Here is a 27,963-nt window from a genome sequence, read left to right as displayed (position 1 = left end):
CATTGTGGCTTAGACCATTAAAGAGAATTTAGAAGTCTAGACTGGAGTGTGCGTCAGGGAACATCAGCCTGATGTCAGTTACTTCCAAATGTTACAGAAAGGGCCTGTTTCCAAGTCTTACCAGATTAAAAGGTCCTGACTTAAGAGTTAGTATGTACATATGAGACAACTGCAAGCCCAGTGCTAACAGATCAGTAGCTGATAGCTTGGTTTAGTGCAGGGTCTGATGTAGACAACCAGGCAGAGTTGTGGTTATTTTATACCTGTGTTGCTCTTTTTACAGGTCAAAACTCAGTATAAATTTCAGGAAAAATAAAACCGGCAAACACTGCTCTTTTCAGCAGACTCCATATGTTTTTAGTACCTGAAAGTTTAACATCCGAGAGAGGGATGGAATCAGATAGGCAGACTGCATCCAAATATCTGAAAGGATCTCATAAAAGCAGCATTTGCTTCTGAAATGGTCATTTCTTTTAAACATAATATTTAATAGACTAATAAACCGTGCTAAATCAGGTGACCCATTCATTTTGAGCGAGCCTACATAGTTTCACTGTGTTCAGTAGCAGGGGGGGTTGTCCTTTTTAAAATGATGACAATCCATTGATTGAAAATTCAGCTAGCCCTGGAGCCTGCGATGTCCAAAGGACTTTCTTCCTTCAACCAGCTACTCCTGCACAGCGACAAGCCTGTGAACATCCTGCCCATATGGTGCCCGTCTGGGCATCTCCATGCCTGGAGAAGGTCACACAAGCCCCAGCCACCAGCCACTACCCTCTCTAACGGGCTTGCAGCTTAAACTGTCAAGTGGGAACGATTCAGGGATTAGGGCACAGCTGCTGTCCAGAAGTGGGAAGAGAAAAAGAGAAATAACCTGCGTGTTCCTTATTTAATTTCATTTACTATCGGGCTTTAATTAGTGTGGCTACAGCAGTGCCAAATGATCAAGCTAACTAAAATGGCCTCCTCTCATTAAAAACCTTTTCTGTTCCTTCGGCTTACACATCTGATTCTTATGCACGCAACATTACTCAGTGGTTCTTAATCTGTTCAGCCCAATTTTGTCCTCAAGCCCCACTTAAATGCAAAGCAAAGTGACACTATAAAGCTGGTCTACAGGGAAAGGGGATCCTCAGTTAACACAGAGCCAGGGCATTCCCAGACAAGAAAATAATAAGATTATCAAGTGAAAGAGCAGAGTTTGACTGGCCTGTCCCGGGGGGAGGTGTTGTGAGGGATCCTGGGCTGTGAATGGGGACCCCCAGTTGGGGAACCATTTTTGTTGCTGTAGCTGCCAGTGCTTGGCAAGATTTTTTAGAAAGCTGGGCCAGATGAAGCTTACCAATTAACCATTGGCAGTAAGCCACTAAAGGAGGTAACACACTGTACTGAGCTTTCAAAGACGGACAATGATACAGCACTTAGCTGTCCCCCAGAACGCCTGTCTAAATATTCTGTAAGACAGGCTTGCCTACAGGCTGTCAAAGGAAGGGAGGTGCACGAGGAGTTTGAGAGCACAGCTTTATTACTATGCACTAAGAGGGAAAGCAAAAACTTTGTGAGTTTCAGGCAAACCAAGTTTACAATCTCAGACTCCTATAGTAAAGAATCTTAGCGCCCTGTCCATCAGAGATTTTTTTTTTTAAATGGAACATTTACTCATCTCAACGACAATCATTCACAACCATCCTGGGAATATCCAGTATTTGAAATCATGATCGTGGAATCGGAGCCCCTCTGCAAGGCGAGCTGCTCCCAGAGTGAATTGCTGCAGAACCTCCTCACACAGCACAGAAGCACCTCAGACATGCCCCAGATTCTCTCGGCATAAAAGCAGTGAGAGCTCTTCTATGTTCCTGCATTCAGGGAAATCTAAGTGCACATCTCCTTGACTCAAAGCCCTACAAGCACAGTGAAAAAAAAAAGAGAGGGGGAGGGACCAGAACTCACCAATGGGGATCTCTGCTGGGCTCTTTCATCATGTTCACAGACCCCGTCTCTGCCTCCAGGACCTGTGCTCCTCGACACTACAGATGTAGTCCTCGAGGATCTGGTCTTGAGATCCAATGACTAGGATGCCCATTGGGACAGTTCTTACTTGTACTGGCTGATTCTCTATATACACTAAAATTCAGCAATCCACTTTATGTCAGTCCCTTATTTTTTGTTATTGTCTTATATTAAAAATGATTAAACCATCACTGCTAACTTTAACTATTTATGTTACAATACCAGTAGTTATGCTAACTGTAACTACTGGTATTGTAATAGCCCTACTTTTGTTACAAATGCTCTCAACTAAGGTCAACAAGTATTTCTTTATACAGATGGGATTTTTTTATCTCTTTTCATTGTTTTAAAGCAGCAGTGCATCGGTGATAATATTATCACATACTCACATTTCTCACAGTGAGCTCTCAAGGGGCACACAGGTCTTAGGTTGTGGTTCTGCTGAACCACCTGATGACCCAACTGAACTGCTCATTTGCTTTAATGTGAAACTACTGGAAGTGCATTTAAAACCCAAGAACAGGAGGCTTTAACTTACCCAAAGGTTTCTGGAAGTATGGAAAAGTTACCCAACCATTATTAAAGCAGATACCCTGGCTTCTTTCAAACTTAGCTACTCACTGGAAAATAACGAAAGTGGGCCCGATGGACGAACTGGCCTCCTCTTGTCTGTAACTGTGCTTCTGTTCTCACCTTAAAGCACCAATGTCCTTTTTGAGTTCATGAAGATGATGACAGGGCAATAAGACCCATAAAAACTGCTCTCTGCAGCCCTAAAGGGACTGTGCAGTAAAGCACGATGTTAGTCCAAAAGACAGTGGACTCTCCCATAGCACATCTACATCCATGGCATAAAATACGAGCCCTCTACGTGATGGGACTTGTGCCAGAGCTCTGCTGTACACAGCGCCTGGCTGCAGCTTTGCTTTCACGTCGGGGCGGCTGAGGGATTCCCAGGAAGTCCACATCAAGAAAACTGCGTGCAAAGCAACGCTTCTTTCCACCTCGACACGCACAGGGCCAGCACCCAGCAGTTCTAGCAAGTTCAAGCTGGGACAAATCCAGGCCGAGTTCGGTGCTGTGCAAAATCCGAGCCGGCGGCACGTGTGTGTCAGACAGGGCACACCTACTGGACGCGCACACACCGCCGGATGCTGGGCTTGCAGGCACCCCCTGCCTGGTCCTGCCGCTGCCCGCGGGCGCGAGCTCCCTACGACCCCCCTGGCCAGGGCTTCTCACAGAGAGCCAGGGGGGCACCAGCCTTATTGGCACCAGGTACTGGGCACTCCAGTGCGAGCCTCCTAAACATTTCAGGGTGGGAGTTACGGGACTGGGACCCGATGTCCTGAGCCTGGCTGTAGAGTCCACCGCAGCTGGGTCAGGGATTTTGTCAGAGTGTCCTGGAGTGTCCTGGCGTGTCCCAATCAAATGCCCTCATAACAGATTTAATACCAGGGAAAATCATATCAAAAGCTTTGGCAACACATGGAAAAAAAAAAAAACTTAATCCCTTCATTCTGGTCCTAAATACACAGCATGGACCTCAACAGTAGGGGAGTTACTTGGGGTCAAACCAATGTCCTTCCTGTTCCCTATTAAAATTGTTTGAGATTCTTTTTTTAAGAAGATTAATATGCCGTGTCATATTCAAAACGGACTCCTGCAATTAGAGTGAGATCTCTAGTATAAGAGTCAGTACTGCTGTACTATCACTCACTTCTCAGTTGCCTGGAAGACTGTCAGGTGTGAAAGGAAAGCATGGCGCTTTGAATAACTAGCCCAGCTCCTCATTGCCTTTTTAATCACTGTTTAACTGCAGAAGACTGAAGAGAGAAGACCTACCAACTCTGTGTCTAAATTTAGTTTGGAAAGATAGTAATACTGATACTTCCTGAATAAAAAAAAAAACATCAAAAAGAATCACAGAGCCTTTGGTGTTGCCAATTCTGAAACAGAAGACAAACTATTTCACGGCTGTTGTTCCAGAAATAATGTTTTTTTTCTGGTCAATGCTCAGTTGTTTTTTGTCGCTATGATTAGATTTGAAAAGAAAGCACTTTTAAAGCTCAGAAAAATCATCTGTCTAACTCCAGCAAAGCAACAAAAACCGTGGGTCACAACATAAAAAAAAACTCTATGCAGAAACAGGAGACACAGAAAACAATAGGCATATTTTTGCTGAGAGAGTCATGACAGTGTGGGTTCATCACATGTCTGTGATGCTGAAACAGACTCTCCTGAGTGCCTCAAAGAGTCTAATTAGATTCTGGGATGGATCATCTACAAGTAACCAAATACGCAAGATGTGATTTTCCAGCTTGTAGTTCCTGTAAGGTTATTGCACACAGAGTTGGGGGACAGACAGTTAATAGACATTATTCAAGTAACAAATTACCAAATCTCAGCATTGATGTTTGTTCTACATCAAACAGCCCAATGGTGTAGAAATTCGAGTTAGAATAATGTCTAACTTAGAAGATAAAGTGCTCAAGCAAGCAAATGACTAGAGATTATTTTTACTGGTTTAGACTTTTTTATCCTATGAACGAGTAAAAAGACAAGCAAGAGCAGGAACAGTCCAAGAGTCAGATCAAAGCAGATCAGGGGCTCGGGATGCTGTATTTGAAAGGTGATGATTAAACAGAAGTTAAAATGTACTCGGGGATCTGAAGTAATCGTAAATATCCTGTGTAAGGCTGCCAAGATTTTTATAAAACTGATCCATCAACCCACAGTTTGTTTTATTACGTCTTTCCCCCAGAACATGTAGGAATGATTCAAAACAGGTGGGAAAATATTTTGACAAAGCCATTTAACAAAGACGATGATGAATCCTCAGCCCCCACCACACACATAAACTGCTAAGCCCAGAGGAAGGGGAGAGATTAATGTTTGTTCATGTGGAGATGGAAACATAATATTCAGCAACATTAGCAGGCAGCTGTATCCAGTGGCAAATCATAAGAACTTAATGTCCGGACATAAAGAGAAAGCGGAGCTAATAAAATGCTTCTCCACGCTGAGATTAAAGTTAATACACCCCAACCAAGGTTGCAGGATTTACAGACTGTGCCAGTCCAGGCCTCTGTCTGAAAAGCAATTATGGGCTTCTGTCAATGTGACAAATGCTAGAGTAGACTAAAACCTACTTCATTACTAGCCGTTAAAACACAAATAGTGAATAGAACTGAATTTAAACTCTTTCTAATTTTATCGCACCGGTAGTAACTTTAGGGAAAGGAACAGCAATGAGTGCAAGGCAGGGTACACCCTGGATGGGGTGCCATTTCATGACAGGGCACGCACACACACTCACACTGGGGCCCAATTTCCCCAAAACTAATTAGCGTACCAGTATGTCTTAGAACTGCAGGAGAAAACGTGTTAACTACTAATGCTAACTACTGCACCACCATACCTCCTAAGTAGGGATTCAGTAAAATGCAAAATAGAAAAACAGACACACTCAAAGATTATAAGGCTGACTAAAGTCTACATGGAGAAGAGAATTAGCCCACTGGGATCAGTGCAACAATATAAGTGGAACTCGCACTGAAAAAAGTACTTTTCGTAGAAAACACTGTTCTCTATGACTTTAATAGAGAAAAAAGCACCTCAGGTAAATACAACCTGTGACATTAGTAACACTGTACAGGTTAGAGACTCAATATAAACACAGCTGATGTCACAACATGTGGAAGTCCTGGACACTTTACACAAAACTCAACCACTATTAAAAGCAAAGCACATGGTTCTGTTTTGTTTCTTTTGCTTATCCTTACAGTATATGCGGTATCAGCAACGTTAAAATTAAGCAGCCCTCGTTTCTGCAGCCAAGCAGACCTGAATTAACCTGGAAGGTGAATACAGAGATGACACTAAAGTGTTGTGAAAATCCAGCAGAAGAGATGAATCCAGGCAGAATCTCTGAGGAAACCAATATTCTACCCAGCATGCCACAGAGTGCTGTCATAATCTCTCCCCCACCCTCACTCTGCTGTGCAGTGTGTCTGCTTACCTCAGCAAACTGCAGTTTGGCACACAGCAGCTCTGTCGCGCACACACATTCACTTAGCCTTTCACAGCTTCAAAGGCACACATCGATCTGGGCCACTGCAATCTGCGCTCACAGGCTCCTCCTGAGCTGCTGGTCGGCCTTTCAGCATCGAGATGAAGGATATTAGCATTGCAAAAATAAAAAAAAGTCCTCTACTTCTCTGAAAGCATTTGCAGCCTCTAATCCTGCCTGGTCAAATTTTTATCCAGTATTATTTTGAAATCAATTCTATTTCTTCTGCCTAACAATTGACCTCCATTATGAAAGAAGCATGACACCCATACAGTGGAATATTCCATGATCCCTGCGCAACCTTTGTTGTCTGCAGTATGTAGTATTTCAGTTTGCGGCATGAGGCACAAGCCTGAGCTATAGCAGATATAGCAGCACTGGCAATTGCTGAATTTTTCTGCGAACATATTGGTCCCAGCCTTGCCTGTGGACAAACTGCCTGCTGTATAGTAAACAAATGAGATGGGCAGTTTGCCCATAGCTTGCCAGTGCTGAAAAGAAGAGCCATCATGCCTATGTCATGATTGATGTCCAACAGGGATCAACAATCCCTCACTTCTGAGTCTACCCTGCCTGCAGGGCTCATCAAAAATGCCTCACTCCCTCCATCCACATTCCCTGCACTGGACAGATCCTCCGCATTTTGTCTTCTGCCGTTTGCAAGATTAGAACACAATTATGTGCCATCTGCAATTTTATTTATTTTTACACCCACTGACCTTGTGAGGGATGTGGCTGTAACTGGGGACCGGCGGCCAATTACAGCAGACTGAGAGTGCATGGCTCTGTGCTCTGGACAGGCTGCACAGACAGAACCAGCAGACAAACCTCGCCAGCATGTCACTATGAGTTGAGACAACTTTTGGGGACTCTTTTAGTCCCTCATCAACATGAAAGAACACCAATCCATATAAACCCTACCAACAATTTTTCTGCTCCTCATTCGGTGCCCAGATACTTTCAGCGGAGCAGCACACCTGCCAAACTCCACCTTTAACAGACTGGAAGAACTCTCAAGGATTGGAAATCCCTTAAAGTCACCGACAAAGTAAGTCCTCCAGACTTCTTCAGGATCAACAGTGAAACGCCAGTCAGAGGGCACAAGTGGAAGTGAAAGTGAAGAACATGAGACGTTTCTTTCCCCAAAGAGTTGTGGGAGTCTACATTAGATTGTGGATGTAACAGGTCCCCCCAGCCGTGATGCCCAAGGCCTGGGGAACAGTGAGCTTCAAGCTGCATGCTGTATGTGAGGAAGTCATTCAGCCCTTCTAACGCTCTCAAAAAGGTTTCTTTCCTCTTCACAAAATTTGATTTGCAACCTTCCCTTTCCTCTATAACATAAGGTGGTATTGTGGAAAATCTGCATGAATTTACATATTACAATAATAAAGCAAAACATCAATTCAAAAGATTACAGCAGTCATAGATAACCGTTCCAGGCTAAAAGGGAACAATCATTTTGTACTAGACACAGCACATAGCTGTCAGTATTTCAATGCCATTTGTGCTTATCGGTAAGTTTCCAAATTGTGTCTGCTTAGAGCCAGAGACTCCATTTGTGAATTAATGCCTAAATGCTTTTCTGCGCTGCTGGGGAGACTGTTTCGTGTGAGTGAAATGGAAGCATGCATCATGCATTCTAAGTAACTTAACGAAATCATAGAAGTTGAGCCCCCAGCAGGCAATGCGCTTTGTCGGGTCTCTCCCATGTGACTGCTGTACGCTCTAGTGGTGCCATCGAGACCGTGACTCACTTGTACTTCTAACCTTGGGTTGACTTTCTGCGTCTCTGTCAGCCACTGGGAATAACATGTCCAGGTAGGACTGGACCTCCGTATCTTTGCTGCACGCAAAATACCATAACAAAACAGATCACGGTTACATTCAGATTCCTGTTCTGTTGGAAGCTGCGAGGTGCCAATTCAAAAAAGCAAGCAGCTTCAAATCACTCACATCCGACTCAATGGGAGAGACGTCTTTTTTTATTTTTGGGGACAAAAAGCGTGCTCTCGAATACTTGTGTTTTCTGAAAAAAATTAATTTTAAGAGATAAAAACCTTTTAACTGAAGCACTCGCATTTTGAATAGCTCAACATGGTGAAAGAAACAAATGAACACACCCCTTCAGATTAAAAAGGGCAGTATTGTATCTTAATAAAGTATTTTGTAAAAATGCAAAGGTGCAAACCTAATCTACTGTAAGTCTAGATAACGAAACGAAAGCACCCAGAAGTCTCCAGCTTTAGCCAATTACCATGATGAGCTTTCAACTACTCAGAAAATGAGGTGCATTTGCCTTAATGCCCTTAATTATCCTCTCTCAAAGGGAACCTGGCCGTTTCCGAAGTGCCTGTCCTCTAGATTACGTTACCCTGAGCAGGAAGCCCACTCACAGGCCATTCCTCTCCATCTCCCAGGGCTCTGGTTACTAACAGCCCAGAGCAATTTAAGGTGAGGGCGTCCAACAGCAGCCCTAGAGGAAAAAGGTCCAGGAGGTTTTACAGGCGTTTTTGAGCCACCTTAAGAGCTGGAATAAGCCCCGAGTTAAACTGCCCCGATCAGTCCGATAATTAGTTCAACTGGCTCAGTAGGAAGCCAAGCAGGAATAAAAAACGTACAGACATAGTCGCCCTCCAGACCAGGGCTCCAGGTTAGACTCAGGATTTCTGCAACCAAGAATGGGAGGGTTTCCGATAATGAACAGACCGATGGCTCAGCAAATAATCGTTTCTCCCATCCATCCCACTATATCTCCATTCATGCTGGAAAAGCACTCCTACATTAGACATTTCACCACGTACAGCAAACAACACAATTAGAAACCACGGAATGCATGATCAAAAGACCCACTAAGAAAGGAGTAAAAAAAGAAAATTTAATGCCTTTATGTCTGAGTTTTCTGGTTTATTTTCCCTTATTGCATGAGAGCTTGCTATAATATATATATATACACTGTAATTCAAATGAGAGAGCAAGAAGACAGTTATCTGGGCAGTGTCAAATCAGGACTGGCCCCGATGTAGCTGTGAACACACAGAAGCGTGCCAGATTAGAACGCTCAAGGTCATTTATTGAAATTTGCCAATATAAAATTAAGCGAAAGGCCATTAAGACTTGCTCTTTCATTTTACAATGAATCCAAGACAAAAATAGCTCTGTCTGAAATGGTCTTTGAACTATTAGGATATAGACCTGCAGTGTCTATGCATCTCTCAAAGCTCCGATGTAGTGTCCCTATAAAATGAGGGAATCTGCTTGTAAACTTCCCCCTGCACCTTACCATCACTCTGTGTATTCCTTATCTCCAATCAGCAATAAATGAATAAAATTAGCACCATCAAGATTTTATCTCAGCAGAGGAATTTCAGTTGTTTGGTTTGATGGGTGCAATGAGAATACAAAAATACCCAGGTCATGGGCTCTACAAAGCTTTCAGTGTCAAGTTCACAAGGCCCCAGGGAAAAGCGAGCTCGAAGACCGTGCTCGTTGTCCTACCCCACTCTCATTGCTGTATTTCAGTCACTGCAGAAACCAGGTGAGGTCCAAAACAGACTTCCTATCCACAAGCCTGTCACAGTTGCTGAAAATAGCCCTGGCTGATGAACAGGCCTTTGTTTTGCTGGTTTTTTTAAATTATTTTTAATGTGGCAAGCTCCGCACAGTGAACCGATGAACCAGTGAAACGGTAGATGTGAATGATGAAACGGATGAAGAGGACGACAGACAAGGAGGAGAAAAAAGAGGCGCAGGTAGACTTGGGTTTTCACACCTCCAGAGAGCCCAGCCTGATGGCCCTGTAGGACTCCAACCCCTGGTGCCCTGGACTCAGTGTGCTGTCCTTAATCTCCCACAAAGTGTCTGCTTGGAATGGATCGGCATCACCAGTCTTTCGGAACAATCCCCTGGAACTTCACCCTCACAAACACGGTGATATCTGCTCATCATAACGGGGGAGGTACAAACACGTTTTGCTCCTTCTAAGAGATTCATGTGGATATTCCAGTTATAGTTTCTTCTTGCATCACATCACTTTGCTGTAGGCAAACGCAAGACACTGCATATCTGCATAAAGGTAAAAAAACTTAAATCAAGCCCACTATTCTCTTTACATGACTAAAAATGTATCCATTCACAGCTACATGCAGTGTGACACGGTCTCTGGATCGCAGGAAGACCGCTTCCATGTCCAGACGTACAGGATCATTCAATTCCAAAATCCTGCACATATTTTCCTGCGACTTTGCTCATCACCCTTTCAATTGGCCTGGTGCGACCCTTTCTCCCAGCCTGTGACGACTGCGCAGAAATTGTTTGAATATTTATATGTTAACATTTATCAGCGTCTAACATGAGACAGCATAGCTGGTTCCCAACGAAGAGGGCAAATATGACAAGTCTGCTGAACAAACGTGACAGCGCTGACATTTTTCTCTAAGGGGTCTCTGGTGCTTGTCCTCTCGCTCATACACTCATACACACACAGCCTCTCTCCAGCGGCCTCACTCCTCCCCCTGGTCTGCAGGGGGGATGCTGTGTCTCGCCCAGGTGGAGCTGAACTTCAGTGGGGAATGACATGTCAGGCACTTTGGGATCCTCTGGGCTGTAAAGCACCACAGAAATGCAAGGAATTATTTATTCCCTCAGATGCACCCCAATTCTCCCTTTTCTTCTTCCTCTACTGGCAGGAAAAAAAGTCATATTTAATTAAAGATGCTGTTGAAATAATTCTTGTCCAGGAGGGACAAAAAGTCAGATGGAGCAACAGTGTTTTGTCAGAACTGGGCTGAAGACGCTGAGCTTCTGCCAGGGAAATTCTGCTCTGCACAGAAAGAAAGGAAGCAAATGTTTTGAGACATGTGGGAGGGCATTTTAACAGATTGCTCTTTTAAAAAACTGTAATGGAGACCAGCACTGATCACACAAAATAAGGAGATTTCTTTCTCTGAGACACTGAACTTCAGCGTTGACTTCGTCTTTATGTTTTTGCCTTTGTTTATACACTGTTCCACAGGCGGAAGGAAAACTCTTTGCCAGACAAAAAATTCAGATTCTCAGTTAAAGAAGAGTTCTGGAATTCCCTGTCCCTGTCCTTGTGGGATTCTCCTTACCAATTCCAGGTAAGCACTTCCATGGGTGACAAAAACACACATTTTAAAATGGAAAAAGAAAGACAAATGCGCTGCAAAATTGTCTTTGCCATATTGAGGGTGTGCCATACTGTGCATGGATCCTTTACCTCCAGAGAGCACTAGACAACTGGACAGTGAATGTAGGAGTACTGCCTTAAAACATATTGCACCTCCCATCGATCTGTCAATCAAAAAAGTCCCCAATACACACCCGATAAATGTTAAGAATAACAGTAGCTGCCTCTCACTAGAGATCAGAAGATGTTCAAATTCAGGCTCCTTGTATCACTGGATAAAAACAAAAGCAGGAGCAGCAGTATTACAGAAACAGTTTAAGCAGTAGGCAAACGCTCAGACTAAAGTACAGTAAAAATGTGCAACTGTTTCAGCCACAACATGGTTGTCGTTATTCACTTTAAAACCGAAAAAAAATCACATTTATATCTAAGACTTCATCGCCTGATGCAGACAAGTGATCACACGTCCGCTAGGCTCACGGCTCACTGTACTTTCAGTTTTCTCTGCTGTACATAGCTCACATCTCCCTTTCCTTCAGAGGGACTGAATTAATTTGCTGCCAAATGAGCAGGATTTGCTGACTAGCTCGTTGATCCTCCAGCTTTCCCTCAGCCACACCCAGCTGCAAGATACACGACAGCAACGCACAACAGCGGCACTGTCAGGCACAGCTCTGACGAACAGCCAGGATACCAAAATCTGCCTGTCGGGTCTTATTTATAATAGCTTTGGGTTTTTTTGGACGGTAGTGCACTGAAGATATCGAGCTATGTGAACAGGAAGAAACAGTGCCATTTCTTATTATTATTCAGGCATACCAGCATTTCTGGGGACCAAAAAAAAGGGGGTTGATCTTTTTCTAATGGATGACCTCTGCTGGCTCTGTTGGTGTCACATCAGTACAGTTCCCTGCAGCATTTCTTGGTTTTCGGATGTTAAAAGATTTCAGGACCCACTTAAACCAGTGCATCACATTAAACAGCCCAGCTGAGCATCAGACAGAGAAGCTGCACACAACACATTCATGAAATAATGGAAAGAATTCACTAAAAACACATTTAGAAATAATTATACATACAATCTGAAGGATCCAACACACACTGTGGGCACATCCAGTTCTGGGAAAGCAATCAGTGACAGCGGAGTAATGGGATTTATTGGAGGGACTCATTCCTGCATATCGAGAAGGCTTGTAATTTAAAAAAAAACAACCACACTGGCTTTGGAAGTCAACCAGGATGGAAAAACCATGCGACTTAGCGGCAGCAGCCTGGGCTGGTCTTCTAAAGCTCAGCTGATATCTCATGAGCATCTCGCGAGGACACGAGGGCGAGAGAGTAATTGAAATAAAGTGTCTACCCCCCCCCACCAGCTCCAAAGGAAGGTTATGCTGAGGGTCTGCAGTTTTCTTCAAAATTCCTGTTCTCCACCAGAGATTTTTTTTGCAAATGCCAGTGCATTTGTTATCTTAGCTATAACAGAAATCGCTCAAATACGGTGGGGGTTCACCGTAGAAGGGGAGAGTTTTTATTGGTGTGCTTTACCAGAAATGTATTTTCTGACAAGACAGCCGGCCATGTAGTTGAAGCCCTGACTTCTGACCCCTGGATCCATTAGCTGCTGGAAGTGGGCAGAATGGCCTCCTCTCGCTTGTAACATCTCTTATGCTCTTATTGGCAGTTTTAGTGAACGAGACAATTGTGGAATACCTTGGTAAAAGCAAAATAAAAAGTGGGGAAAAGCACAGTGACATCAGACTAAAAGCAAAGTAAAGAACCCAGATCATTAACGAAGAATGATGCACTGGGGAAAGAAAGTGCAGTAGTGTAAATGTACGATACATGCACAGAAAAAACGCACCCAAAAATCCTGCAAATGCAATAATGGTAAAATCCAGAAAGGCTGGACAGTGCTATATCAAAGAAGAGGCATAAAACCGTCAAGAAATTTGAAGGGAGTACACACTTGGAGCTCTTTGTCCTGCCACAAGAGCATGTACTCGCTGCAAACAGAAGGAACGGAATGAGCTAACAGAGTAGAGCTAAAAGCACACTCTGCAAAGAGCTGAAAAGGGCAAACTGGATTCATCGATGCCAAGCTGGAAAACAACTGAGGGCAGGGAGCTGCGTTTGTGCCAGTGCTCTTGGATGCCTAACGTGTACCAAACCTCCAACAGACTCTACAGGCATCTCTCGCGTTCCAAAACCACAGCGTGTCCCTTTTCTATCAAGGGAAACAGGGGCGAGGTAACTGGGTCTTAAATTTGTTTTACTGTTCACTCTTCGGGCGCATGCACAGTCCCTTATCAGCTCTCTTTCACAATATAAACTCCACAGTGCTAACAGAGCAGCTGGAACTCGGAGAACTGACCCAGCTCCCTCCCGACATCGCAGCACGCTTGCAGGCCCCGAGCAAGTCACAGGGCGGATCGCTGAGCCCCTGGCCAACCTGCAACGAGCTGAGCAGTACCCAGCTCAAGACGGAGCCCGGACTCCAGCTGTCATCTCGGGACTCAGAACTACAGAAAAATACACGAGCCACAGTGCTCTTTGAAGTAGCGTCTCCCTTGAGCTGTGTCCGCAGATGCGAGGGCACAAGACTGAGAAAATGCCTGCTGGATGAGTGCTCCGAGTGCTCTGAAAACAGAGGCAGCCAGACGCACAATTCACAGGCACCCAAAGCCCATGAGGAATTCCATTCGGAGGAGTAATCCTGGTTGACGCAAGCCATTCATAAACATTCCCTTAAAAGACGAAAGGCCTGTTTTCAGGATGAAGCCAAACGGCGCGAAGGGTTTTAGAAGACGCTGGGCAAGACACACAAGTGCCAAACCAGCTCCAGTGGCACTGACTCAGGAGCAAGGGGTCACGGCCAGCCGGCACAGAGCAGCCGCTTCAGACAGCGAGGAACGGCCACAACTGGCCTCGCCACAAACATAGAGGCACTATATATATACACGATGTATAGCTACACAAGAAATGTTCTAAGCAAGAGGAGGCCACTTGGCCCATCAAGGCTGTAGTAAGTAGTGAAGTGACCCACAGACCTCATACAGCCAATAACATGGCCGGGTAGCTTGATCCACACTCCCAAAATGCTTGGGCTAAAGAAGTGCCTCCTGCTCTCAGTTTAGTTTTTAGGTTCTACTAAATAAATGGGCATCGGTGAGGAGCACCAGGGGGGAGTCATTTATTCTCACTTCACTTGACATCACTGAAGGAGGATACGTTGCCGCCCAGTGCCAAAAGGCTCAAGTAGGACATTTAATGAACGTACCAGAAGAGCTCTGAGCAATGGCCTGTGGAACAGAGTGCTGTCTCACAGCAGTACAGAGGCCAGCATCACATGAGTGCTGGGTCTTCTAAAACACACACAGCCATTCAGCAGGTGGAAGGGTAGGTTTGAGTTAAAACAATCCCGGGGCTTAAGCAGTCATCCAAGAAGATAGGAAGTTAGGATGTTAAAGCCTGCAGTTATACGGAGGAGGACCTGTGATCAGACTAGGACCTTGGAATGCTTCATTTCACAATCTGTATCACGCCGCTGACAAATGAGCAGCTGACACTAGTGCACGGAGTGAGTGTGTCTTACTGCCTGAACACTCTGCAGATTTCAGCATTCCCCTGCAGGAAGTGTGGTTACAATCAAGCTCTATAATCACTCAATGGTTTTATAGGGCTGCATTCAGCCCATAGTAGAGTTCATTTAATTAGCTAGTGTTCCCATAGCAGATGACTTTAATTTAAAAGTAGTAGCCTGTTTGTAAGACATGCTAAAGCCTATACATTATCATTACTATATTTTCTCTGTCTTTTCTTTTCGAAGTGTAACCATGACTTTTAAAATCTTCAAATAAGGATGCTACTCCAATGAGCTTTTAAACAAAGAACAACCTGCTGACAGGAAATATACTGATCCTTTAATGGTTCATCGCAATGGACTGAAGTTGGTCTAGGAAGACCACAAGAGTTACTCTGTACAATAAAGGAGCCTATGACAGCAACCATGAGTGATTTAAATACCACAGTACTCCCCAGGCCAGGCCATGTGCAGGTCTAACCCCCCTGTAACACCGCCGCCCCTGTGGTTGGCGAAGGGATGGCAAGCATCAGAAGTGACTCTTGGCTCGACTTTTTGTGCCGGTTCGAAGACCTGGGAAGACCCACTGGGTTCCTCAGAGTATTTACAGCTTCCCTTCTGTCAAAGAGCAATAACCAAGAAAGCCATGCCTACCCTGAAATACTGTTCACATACCACTGGGCTACTGACTTCAATGTCTCCGTATTTAAAATGAACAGTTAACATTCTCTGCTACTGAAGGTCACAGATGGGCGGCTGCAATCCTGGATGGGCTGATTCCTTGGTTTTAGAGGCCCCTTTCAATTAGCAATGATTGAGACCTGAAAACACAAACAGGCAAATCTGACTCCTTGCCCAACAAATTAGCTCAGTGAATTTAGATCAGAGGTGGAATAAAGACCAGTGATGCCCGCAGCCACTGAAGACTGGAGTAGACTGGACTGGACTGGACTACGCCACCCCTGCTCTCTAGGTGTCTTACCGGGCGCTGGACAGGACTGGCTGTTCCACTGAGGAGCCCCGCAGGACAGACTACACTGTTCCGGCAGCGCTGCTTTCCAAAGCCCACTCATGCTCAAGGGGGAAACAGAAAGCACGTTTGCACAGAACCTACCAAAAATGGAACCTGCCAAGAAGTTTCCTTCAGAATCAAAAACTACAGATTTCTATTGCTGGAAATGTCTTTTATCCTTTTGTAGGTCAGTAGTATGCTTTTTAAATTCATAGCTCTCTTTCTGTGCTCACGGCTTCAAAGCCTCTCATGCCGAAAAAGGCAAGGTTGCATAATAGAATTATCACATTTCCATTTCGCTTGCTAATTCTTTATGTGATGCAAGCTTGCCTTTGGCATTACTAGAGTCGATACAAGACATGGCACTCTGGAAGCCAGTCATGGATAAGATTGCCAAGCCTCAACAGCAGTACAGGTACAGTATCTTTCACTTTTTTAAGAACTAAAAAAAAAACAGGCGATTCAACTTCTTTTCCTAGTAATTAACATCAGAGCTCACAAAAACCAGGGAAGCCTTCGGGTTTCCATGAACTGAAGCCACATATTTTCACTTCAGACACCTCTGAGTGAAAGGAAAGAAAATACATCCCTCTTCATTCTGTCAATCTTCTTTAATCCCCCATCCAATCCAAGATATTCTGCTTAAAAGCAAACTGCAAACACAAGGTAATAGAAAGAAAGTGACACCACTGCATGTGTCTGCTGCACAGAAGCACATGATATAAAAACAACCACATAACACATAACGTGAGACCAAGCAATGCGTACTTCAATAGTTTAGGTCTGCTCTATTTTGTGCTTGGTGTTGCATCACCGTGGCTCATTGTTGTCTATGCTGGAGCCCTCCAAATCCCGAAATGGCCACAGCATAAACATCATTTCTCACACAATACATGCCGTTTTTGTTATTAAATAAAAATGTGGAGAGATATTCCTTCTGGCATAAGAGAAACAAAAGATGCGTGGAGCTCAAGTTGTAATGAAATTGTTCTGACATTTTTATAAAACAACAAGGCTAACACGCGTCCTGCCATGTTGCGATGCTGAATAAATAAAACGAGACATCCGGCAGAGTGGCTGCTCATTTGAACGGCTCAAGGCGACGAGGAAGTCGGCAGTGCCAGTGCAGTGCAGCTCAACGACAAGCTATCCAGTTCAGAGAGCTGGGCTTGGCCTTCACCCACCAGCTCGCAGTGCAGGGCGGACGCGCCAGTCCAGAGGCAGCTGTTTAATTAGAGACTCCACTCCTACAACCGGGCAAGAGACGCCAAACGCTGAACAGATCCCGAGTGGGCCAGTCCTTCCTCCGTTCCCCACGCAACGGTGGCTGGTGATCCCAGCGCCCGGTCCGATGACAGAACCACGTCCAGCCTTCCATCGGACCCCCTGTCTCCACTGCTTCCACAGCAGAGGTCTGCTGGCATCGGTTCTCCTTTGCCCGTGCGAGGGAGGCACCAGTGACCCTACACAATCATTAAATGGCAATCCCAAAATCTATCTGGAGACTGAACACCCGATGCTGTCACAGCCCCTACTCAAGCAGCTTGCCAAAACTCGGATTGTAACAAAAGGCTTTAAAAATGAGCAAAAACAAACTGGTTCCAATACCGCTTTGGTGAGGCTTTCAGCCTCGGAGTACCGATGTAATTCGTATTCGCAGGACATCATACAGTACGCTCCCAGGCAGGAGCTGGGCTGATGAAGTCTCTCTGGGTCTCCAAGGAGGGGGGAGGGAAGCATTTACGCGTTCAGTTTCCCTTCCTTTCCTGCATCCTAACCCGGGCTCGGAGCAAGAACGAGACAGATGGAGATGCTCTCTTCTCTGTGCACTTAGATCGCAGAAAGTTGGCCAAAACCTCCGCTTTCAGGATGAGAACTCCATGTGAAAGGGTGTAGCCTTCACCATCCTGAAACAACACCTTGAAAGGGACCAGCCATTTTGAAAACCATGTCTTCCTGTTTTTATTTTTTGCTATCTCGTGCAAATCTACAAGCATCATACAGTGCCGTCTTCACATGCCAGACTTTCAGAGCCAACCAAACTCAGAGAGGCAACCCTGACATAGAGACAATCCGCATATAGTGTCACTAAACACTAAATACAACAAACAACTAAATCTCTAGCCTGGTCTAACTGTCAAGCAAAAAGCTGACAATGTACATAATACAGACTATTCTGCTCTTTGAACAAGGCAGGACAGGTTTGGCTTAAAATTCCTTTGACACTCAGTACCACGAGTATATAGAGTTACATATAGTTTATGATTTCCACAGATTATCAATCACTATATGGTCTGCAACTTTGGACAGCACAGGACAATGTTTCATCTGCTCTGGAGAGTGGTAATGTTCAGTGGTCTGAAAGCAAAATAAGCTTTAACAGCCAATAATGGAAAATCCATGCTATCCCATACTTCTGCACCATTAGAACCTTTTTTCAGGAATATTTCCAGGAGAACACTGGCCAATTCTAGTCCTCATCTTCGCAGCCCCACAGATTCTCTCAATATTCTGACCCCCCCTACTGTGCACATCCTGCAGGATCATGCACCTAGCTTGGCCCATCTTTAGATTCATGGATAAACCCAGAGCGGACAGTTTGCATCACTCAGAATGCTGGGAGTGCCGATTCCTAATTGGCTGCTTGGCCTGTGACGTGCCAGAGGAACAGAAATTCACAGGCTCTTTCTTTGGGCGCCCTAGGGAGGCCCATGAACATCATCCGGGTTTACCAAGCAAAGGTTTTCCCGTTTTAATTGTGAGGTTATTCCCATAATGCAATTGTGGGGTAATTACTATCTGAATTTCAAGATATTCATTTCTGTATTTTCTTAGGATAAATTTAACAGGCTGAGAAAGGGGACAGGGTTAAATCATAACACTCGCTAACCTCCCACTGACCCAGCGGGAAGAGCTTTATTCTACTTTTATTCCACTCCTTGGCCACAGCTATGTGAAGAATTCGTCTGTCCCCCCCCTCGGCCAGTTGAATCAGTTTCTTTCTCCTCTTCCTGCAAAGTTCTGATGAGTCAATACAGATCACTGCAGCTGGCCTGCCATATCAAGAGCAATGGCCACTGCTCTTCAAATTAAAAATACTCCAGCCATTCGAGACTGAAAGGCACGATCATCCATCAGAACACGGGACGTTCTGGTTTCGGGTAGTCTTTCTTTCGGTTGAAAAAGTGTTTGAAATATTTTTCTCAGTACAGGGCATTACAGCTCTGGGGCTCCAAGAGTAGCCTCTCGGCATCCATTCCCTTTAGGAGCCCGAAACGTGGCAGTCAGTGCTGCACCCTCACAGATCCTGGGTCCTGGTTTTGAGTCTGGACTATGGCACCTGCTGTGCAGAGTCTGCGTGGGCTGTCTCTCAGGGATCTAGCTGAAGCAGGGTGTGCCCTCTGCCTTCCCGATAATGGAAGCATGTTTTTACGAATGCTTCCATCCAAATGTCCAAGTGTCAATAAGAGCAGATATTTCCGTGTCACTCCATGCCAGTATTGCAGCAAACAAACATTTCATTCAAACTTGGAATGTGCACACCACGCAGGTGCTTTGCAGGTACTTCACTCTGGAGCAGTTTTCTCTCACCGGACTGGGGTCCATCTCTTTACACCAAGGCGCATGGCTCCACACCAAGTGAGAATTATGACCGAAGCGTCGATAACACAGGTCATGCTTTTCATCAGGGTCCAACATCAGAGCCTCTTAAGATCATGAAACTGATCACAACGCTCCACATAGGAAACCTTAACGGTTTCACTGTGTTAAGATTAGGTCACCAAAACCCACTGGCTAGGACTACATTATTTTTTTTTTTAAACGGCTGCTTCCAAATTTAATACCAAGGGATTAGATGAGTGAATGAAGCTGACGCTCCAGACTGATACAAACCGACAGTAAGAGGAGGTTAAGCTTTTCACTGGCGAGCTGGGTGAACCAAGAAGGTCAATTATCTGGATATAATGCATGCTTTGAAGCCTGGTTGTTGCTATTAATGGAAAAAGAAATATGCGCTGGAACAGGCCTATTATGTGTCTGGTTTTGTTTTCTGAACCTTGACTGGAAAATGTATCCTGATACAAAAACAAGGGCTTATCACATTGTGTGGAGAAGGAAATGGTTCAGTGTTTTGCCTTTGTTGTTCTCACTTCACCTGAGATTAATGAGGGCCCCCTTTTAAGTGTGTGCAATGAGCTCCTTATCTTCAAAGATCAGATAAATAAACAAATATCAGGAAGTGGACACAAAGGTGAATGTCCTGGTGCCATTTCAGCATCAGCCTAGAAACTGAGCTGTCTGCAGTTCTGCCATTGTACTGTACCTCCACTTGGACAAAAACAATAGACATGCAATTCCCATTCAGAGACAAATGCCCTTGGCAACGCTAACAAGATGCTCAGCTTCAGAGAGACATGGTCACCCTTCTGCCCTGCAATGTCCTGCCCATAGCAACAGCAACATCTGACTTACAAAGCCATTTTCTGCTTCTATCAAGAACCCGGCAGCTTGTTGATAATTCCCCCCACCCCCCATGTGTGACAAATCTGGGGAAAGGAGTTTGAAAGTTCAAAAGAAATCCTTATATTGAGATCTTCATTTGTTGTGTCTTTCTTGCTGATGCAGAATACAGCATTCACTCAGCTATAGGTCATAACCACTCCCTGGGTAACTAGTGGGTTTCTGAAAAACACAGCTTTGTACAGTACCTCGCTAGAAGTACTTCCAGAATTTAACCAGAGGAACCCAGCGCAGCGCAGCGCAGTGCAGTGCACTCTCAAGATTGCAATCAGGAGAGGGGGCGTGTCGTCCAGTCTGCTGCTAGAGAAAAGGCAGCTGTAGGCGCAGCACATGCACTGCCTGAGGGTTTGGGCAGAGGCTGGAGATGGTGCAGCCGCTGGAATGACATCGCACAGACAGCCCTGAGGACACTCCCTCAGACAGGTAAGACTGAACTCGGTAAGAAGCAGAACTGTTAGCGACAGGACTGCAAATGCTCCGTTGCTACAACGCGATACACAGTACAGCACCAGAGGCTTCAGACTCTCACGGCTTGCTCCTCAAGAGTGTTGCAGACAATGGGCTGAGCCCACAAAAGGCCAAGGTGCGACTTTCCACTTCCCTGCAGGCCAGGGGTGTGGAGGCTGAGGCAGTCCGGCTTCCACCCTGATATTAACATGGAAATCCTGGATTCAAACTCCAACACCTCCCTTTCCCAAAGGACCTTACTTTGCAAAAGACATCTGAGGAAAAAAGGCGTCTGAAATTCCCACTAAGAAAAAAAATACCTCTCTCTGGCGAGATGTTTTACATTTTTTTAGAAGGCGGAGTGCAGATGTGTTACCAAAAGGACACATAAAAGACACTCACGGCATGTTTTTAACCCTTAAATTGTTACCATATCTATGTCATCGCATCACTTCCAGCAGTGGCTTGCCCAGTCGGGAGTCACGTTGGCCCGGAGTCTGTCTCAGGAAGCAGTGGGCACAAGGCAGGATACACCCTGGACAGGACAGCAGTCCATCGCAGGGCAGGCACACAGACACGGACACGCACACTCACACCGGGGCCAGTTCACTGAAAGCCACATGTCGTTGGGCTTGAGGAAACTGGGGCGCCCAGAGGAAAACCCACATGAACACGGGGAGAACATGCAGTCCACACAGACAGCACCCCAGGAATCGAACACGGGACCCCGGTGATGGGAGACCGCAGTGCCAACCACTGCTCCACAGTGCCACCCCCAAAAGCACCGTGTGTGCCAGTTATTCACAACAGTTCAAAGCTTTAAGAACCCAGTTACAAAATGGCAACAGGGCCTCTTGAAATCCATTCACCGTCAGAAGCCTCCCATTCCTGATGAGGGCTAATACAGCATGCGGTCTATCCTGGCCAGTCCATCCCAGAGCACACAGAGACAACTGAGAGACCCCAGCTAACCGAACCAGTTAACTGGAAGGGTCCTGGAGCACCAGGAGGAAACATCTCCACTCAGAAATCATCCCAGTCCAGAATCCCACCCAAGACCCCAGAGATGTAAGGAAATTCCAGATTTACTTATTTGGAAGTTCTGCAGAGGCGTTTCAGTTTAAAAACAGAATTACAATACGGATAAGCAGAAAAACCCTTCAGAGTTAGGTTTGACCAACACTACTTGAGAATTAAGCATAAGCAACACTGTTTTATTTTGGATATTGGTTACAAAGCTCTTGGTCACTTTACAGTGACACCTGGGACTACGACCCCCCAGCTGTTCATTTATTCCTGAAGAAGACCTTGGAGTCCATATTAGGTACCCCATTTTCACACCACTCCTTTTTATTCTTTCGGATCACATTGGAGGAAAAATGTCACATTTTCCATTTCCAGCAGCATGAAAGCAATTCTGTGAAAACGAGATTCATGAGGACGGAGCGACTGTCATTCCAAGGCACATCACAAAGCAGCGCCGCATTAAAAACAAGACACAAATGCTTGCAGGACAGCCCCAGTCCAGCTGTGCATGACTGCTTTAACCTAAAATAATCTTCACTTGAGACAGTCCTAATGTGAAATGGAATTAATTTCTCTGGAGCCACAGAAATCTGCAGAACCCAACCAGCTGAAGACAATGCTCAGTGATCCACTCACTGATCTTAGACCTTTGCAAATGATTTGGAGTGTGTGGAGTATTTCCTGGACAAACAAAAGCCCCTTACCCTAACCCATGAAGGACATAGATATCACTTCTTTTAAGTGACGTCTTCTTTCAGGAAAGTGACATCAGCTTCTTTAAAGCAAATGTAAAAGGTCAACAGGCAGCCACTACAGGGATGTAAGCACTAGAGTAATGTGTTCCGACATACACACAGGAGAAACTCTTATCATACAGAAATGACCTATAGATGACCTGACAAAAACAACCACCTATCTAGTTGTCTAAAAGATTGATCCCATTAAAGACAAACAAACAACAACCTGCAAAGAACCGGGTTTCCTCTACAGATGAACGTTACAACGGGAAAACAAGACTCCCAATGCAAGCGGCCAGATCCAGTTCACGTTTTTAGATGACTTGATAAACTTATGCACAGGCAGGTAGGTACGTTAAGCTCAGATAGTCACACGTTTTCTTCATTTTCCCATTGCTGCATATACTTTGTTCATGTCCAGGCAACTCATCAATTCTAAAAATTGATTCAGCTCTTATTCAAAGGGAGGAGTCTTTGTCTTTGTCTCCTTGCAAGAGGTGAATACAGTACCAGGGCCACTCCCGCAACAGTTACCACAGTCTAGTGAAACTGCTGCGTTCTCGTAGAAGTACAAGTAGACACCTAAGCTTTCCTCCCAGCAGTCCTCCTTAGCAAAATACTGCAGTCCTGTTACAAGCCTTTGGGATTACATCTCCATGTCTTTATACCGCCACACTCACTGTGCACCCTTCATAAACCAACCTACAGATCCTATAGAAAAGTCCTGGTTCTCTATATAAATGGGTTCTATGGACATCCTGTTTAAACCTTTAGGTTATTTTCAAAAGGAAAGTCCTACCCTCCCCCCCCCCAAAAAAAATAATCTATAGACCCTGCTGTCCCCTCTCCCCGGCACAGCTGCGCTCCGATGAATAATTATATCAGCGATTGACTACTGTCTTCAGCCAAGGAAACATCTCATCAATCCGCTGAAACGCAGCTAAAACACTGCGTCCTCTAACGAGGCATGAACAACTGCCCATCACACCCCAGGTGCTCACGGGCTGCGGGCTGAGGAACATCGCCACCGCCGAGCTGAAACGCCGCAGAAAGTTACTACGCCGTTGGCGTCGGATCCGACGGGATGCAAGGGCACGCCACACACTCGTGTGCCGAGCCAGTGGGCTTGGGGGTGACTGTTGCGCCGAAAGCCGGTCCCTTCTCGCCTCGCCCACTCCACCACTCGCGGAGGTGCTGTCAGGGAGCACAGCCGAGCGACAGGAGCGAGGGGGACCCCTCCTCAGCCGTGCCCAGTACGACAAAAAAAAAAGACCAACGGAAAAAGCTTCGGAACTACAAATTAGCCTGAACTAGCGGTCATCCGAGGCAGAGCAACCTGTGACAGAGCAAACAATAGTACATCTTGCAAAACATCAGCGGCTACTCGGATTTCTGACAATGCGTAATGCGTGACGGACTCACGAGGGGGTAAATTGGCCCCCCAAAAAAAGAGAACAAGAAAGGCTAAATTATGTGCAATACATAATACTAAAATATGGCTAACGAATCAATTGTCTGTTGAACGCAAAGCATTATCAAATCTCCAAGCTAATCAAGTGTTTTTTTTTTCCTTTTTCTAAAAAAACACTGGTGTGTTAAAGTCTGACCTTTTCCCTTTTGGGGGGTACAATAAGGTTGGGGGGGGTGTTTGTCACGAAATCAACATGCCGTATCACGTAAGGTGATATCAGCTTACATTTCCATAAACTGCGGTCATTAAACATGCAAAGTAACTGATTTTGCACGGCTGCACCCCAAGTGCCAAAAGCATTTATCGCCTGCCTAGAGTTTATCCACAGAAAGGCTGCTGCTGCATCTATCCGAGGCGTTTCAGCGCAAACCGTACAGTAGTATGATGAGGCATCATTCCCCGGCCGTGGACATCAGTACCCACATTGTTCGGCAGTGATATTGCACAAGCCTACGCCTTATAATAAAACCCCAGCACCACACCAGCGGGTGGGGATACCTATGTACGTTTGCCTTACCAGTCGGTGGACGAAGTCTCGCTGATAACATCCTGGTAGGCTGTTAACAGGGCCAGTCGATTCTTGCTGAGATTCACAGCCATTTTGCTGTCCTCGCAGTCATCCAGACCTGTGTAATACTGTAATGGAATAAAAGGAGAGGAGAGAGTGAGGCTGCGGGGAGACAGATCTCGAGATTGGAACAAAGAGACGGTCCTTCTCTGCACTAACCTAATGTTCTGCTCGGTCCTAGTGCTACCACCACCGCGGGGAGGCGCAGGTTACAACGCCGGGTCCTAGCGCCGGCCCAGCCCGGCCATATATGGACTGCGCTGATGATGTCATTCTTGACTGGGTATACTGACAATCAAGAGAAGCCAGCAAAGGTTTATTCCCCGCTGGAAAGAGAAGGAAGGAAACACAACGTTTCGGCTGTGGAGCCTTCTTCGGGTTCAAAAGAAGCCTATCGCTCTACTGATGAAGGCTGGCAATACATTCAGATTTTGGTCGCTGATTAAATGTTTTTTGACAGACCGGTGATTGAACAATGGGGATACCGTCATTGATTATTCAGCCATTTTTGCGACGGATCCTGACACACCCCAGTGACATAGCTGCTTACGTATGGAATCTCCTGGCGGGAGAGAAGGTTGACTGGGAACCGGCGGGGAGTTTGTTCCTGTCCAGCCCGGTGAAAATGAAGAAAGGGATACACAGAAAGGAACCGATATACTCCACTCCTCCAGAGAAAGAGGCTTTTGTGTCCTCGGTTTGTTGGAGCCACACCTCAAGTGGACAGCTTCGCTGGAGTCCCCTTGAGAGACGAATCAAGGCCTTGCGTTGAACGTCCCTGAAGGACGTCCGCGAGTGTGGCGCAGGGGTGCAGAATGATACTCTAACTGTGGTGTTCATAGCCCGGTCAACAGGGAGGTCTAGGTGTGGTGATGTTCTGGGCAGGAGTGTCCAGCGTCTGCAGAACAGCTCCTGTAGAGACTGAAGGCAGGCCGACTGCACGGAGCTACACTGGGACCTTCCTGAAGGCTCGACAACACACAACACACGAGGGCCTTCTTGCCAGGTGAGGGTGTGGCAGCTGTGCCAGGGAGGCTCTGTTCACCACATACAAAGCCTGATGCGCGTCTGTGTGTGGGGTGGGTGTGTTGGGAATATGTTTAGCATTTAGGGATCAGAGACCAGTGCACAGGTTTGTCCAGGAACATCGAGAGGAATCATGCTGGTAGAGAGAGTTTCACCAAGCATCATCTGCAACCCGGTGTACGCTAAATCATGCTCGTGCAGTTTTTGTACGGCTTCCAGCATTCCCCACACGTGCCATTGGCCTGTGAAGAGCTCCCATCAACCCTGTGAATCACATATTTTAATCAGCAAAAGGAGTTTACCTACGGTCCATCACATCCGTCAATAACAAGTGAGGTGGCCTGATACAAAATGATTGTCCTTACACTGATAACCTTGTGAATTTGAGTTATGCAGTTTGTTTTGATGTTTAGTATGTGAACCGTGTATGTCCCCTTTATACACGATGTTAAAGATAATCTCCGATTACAAAATGTAGGCATGTTTGTGGATATCACATTCAGCTTCTGTCTTCTTACGTTCTACATTTACACGATGTTCCAATACTGAGAATATTCATCTCTGCTGCTGGAGAGCCACTGTGTCTATTGGCTTTCTTTCCAGCTGGGCTCTGAAATGCCTAATTCCTTCTTCAAGCGAAAGAGTTCAAATACTTTTCAGGTTTTTGCTCATTGACTTTTTAAGATTGGCTACACAACCTGCAGGACTGCAGCTCTCTGATCCTTAGGTCCTGAAGAATTTGGTTTCCTTTCATGTTTCAAGTTGAGACCCAATGATGAAGAGCTCCAATTTCCATCAGAAAACCCTGAAACTGACTGAATTCAAGGAGCTGTTGCAGCAGAAGTAACCTTCGCTGACAAAGAAAAACAAACCTAGTTTTGTTAGTGCTAATCATCCAAGAACATTACATCATCGGTGAGGATGTTTATATTTTACCGTGAACCAAGTGTTTTAGTAGGGATGATCTTGTTATGATGGCCTTAAATCATTGCTTTGTAGGAGTCTTTGAACCCTTTATTTACCTTCCAAGGCGGTGAGCTCATAAATGTTTAACTTAACCCAATCTCCCTTCTGTCTCTTGATATGAAGTGATCAGTTGTGCACTCTTGCACTCTTTTCAACGAGTCTTCATTGACAGTAACATGAAAGCTGTGGGTATTTAAGTTAAAACCTCTGGAAACACAGTAACCATGCAGAACCTACATCCACAGCCCTACTCCTGAAGAGAGAGTTTGGAAGGTCTCCTAAGTTAAACCTGAACAGTCCTTCAAAAGAGACCAGCATACTCCATTATACTGTTCAATGAAGCAAGTAACCACTAATATTCAAAGCTTAACTGGCACTAAACACCAGAACACATTATGGGTCTTCAGGAGCAGGGCTACAGTTACTTGTTTTATAGTCTATGGTGATTCTGTAAGAGTACTGCTCATTTAGATGAGTCCTAGTGAAATTTAAACTTTAAACCTAGTGAAATTTAAACTGAAATTCAGACCTTTAGCTCATGGAGACTCTCTGCCATGGGGCCATGCATAATAACCAGGCCATTAAAACGTTAAGTAATCACCATCCACCAGTCATGACCACTGTAGGACACCGCCTGCCAACCATACTTCAATGTGCCAGAGTGTGTAGCGTACATTTTTTTATTTTTCATTTGTTCCACTGTTTTCACATTTTTTCACTTCACACTATGCAGAGAAAGAGCCTCACTTGGTGAAAATGATTGAAAACGTTTTAATGTGTCAGATTGAGCAAGAGTGCCACCTCTGAGCGAAACGTGTGTCCTACGCTTCATCAAGAGCTTTAGAAAAAATGACAAAATTGCTATTTTCACATCTGTTTTTGTTAAATTTCTAACATAAGAGATAAGATCTATTTATTGGCCATATACAATTTCTTGTATTAGGAATTTGTCTTTTTGCATACCCCAGCCTGCTCTCCATGAGACACACAGACAGCCTCCGCAGCTGCGTTTTTTAACACATGTACGTATATATAACCTATACAGAGATCAGGTAGTAAACAGGCAGTTACGTGTTCTCCCTGACTCTGACACACACAGACAAGAACCCCCTCCCCCCACCGGCTCTCCCCACTGCCTAATGGGGCACCCCACATCCTGCAGCCTCTTCTCTCTGTAAGTGGGTTAACAATAATTAGTGCTCGGTGCTCAGCCAATCCCTGAGCCCCCAGACAGGCGGATGGTGGAGGTACCAATTATTTCAATTGTGATGTTGATTACTCTCGGGGAGACATCTGCCCAGCGCAATCTGGGCTGGGAACCCAGAGCCCCCCCCTCCTCCTCTCGCACCATGTCAGACCAGCATCGGATTTCAAGCTCCTCCGT

The 27,963-nt window shown here is 45.3% G+C and overlaps 1 protein-coding gene across 9 annotated transcripts in view; it reads right to left on the bottom strand.

The window, feature by feature from the left end:
• Window positions 1-24,846, bottom strand: part of dbn1 (drebrin 1) — an 87,056-nt gene extending 62,210 nt beyond the window's left edge. For 8 of the 9 annotated variants that reach the window (XM_088604784.1, XM_088604793.1, XM_088604788.1 and 5 more), the window contains exon 1: window positions 24,537-24,740. In XM_088604784.1, the coding sequence (XP_088460910.1) occupies window positions 24,537-24,619 (83 nt within the window). In that variant the 5' untranslated portion in view covers window positions 24,620-24,740. The other variant, XM_088604785.1, reaches the window with a different exon arrangement.
• Between the last annotated feature and the right edge of the window lie 3,117 nt (window positions 24,847-27,963).

The sequence above is a fragment of the Lepisosteus platostomus genome, chromosome 13, assembly GCF_059453375.1.
Source record: "Lepisosteus platostomus isolate fLepPlt1 chromosome 13, fLepPlt1.hap1, whole genome shotgun sequence".
Classification (NCBI taxonomy): Eukaryota; Metazoa; Chordata; class Actinopteri; order Semionotiformes; family Lepisosteidae; genus Lepisosteus; species Lepisosteus platostomus.
The sequence above is the reverse complement of the archived record's forward strand: the minus strand, read 5'-3'. Positions and strand labels throughout refer to the sequence as shown.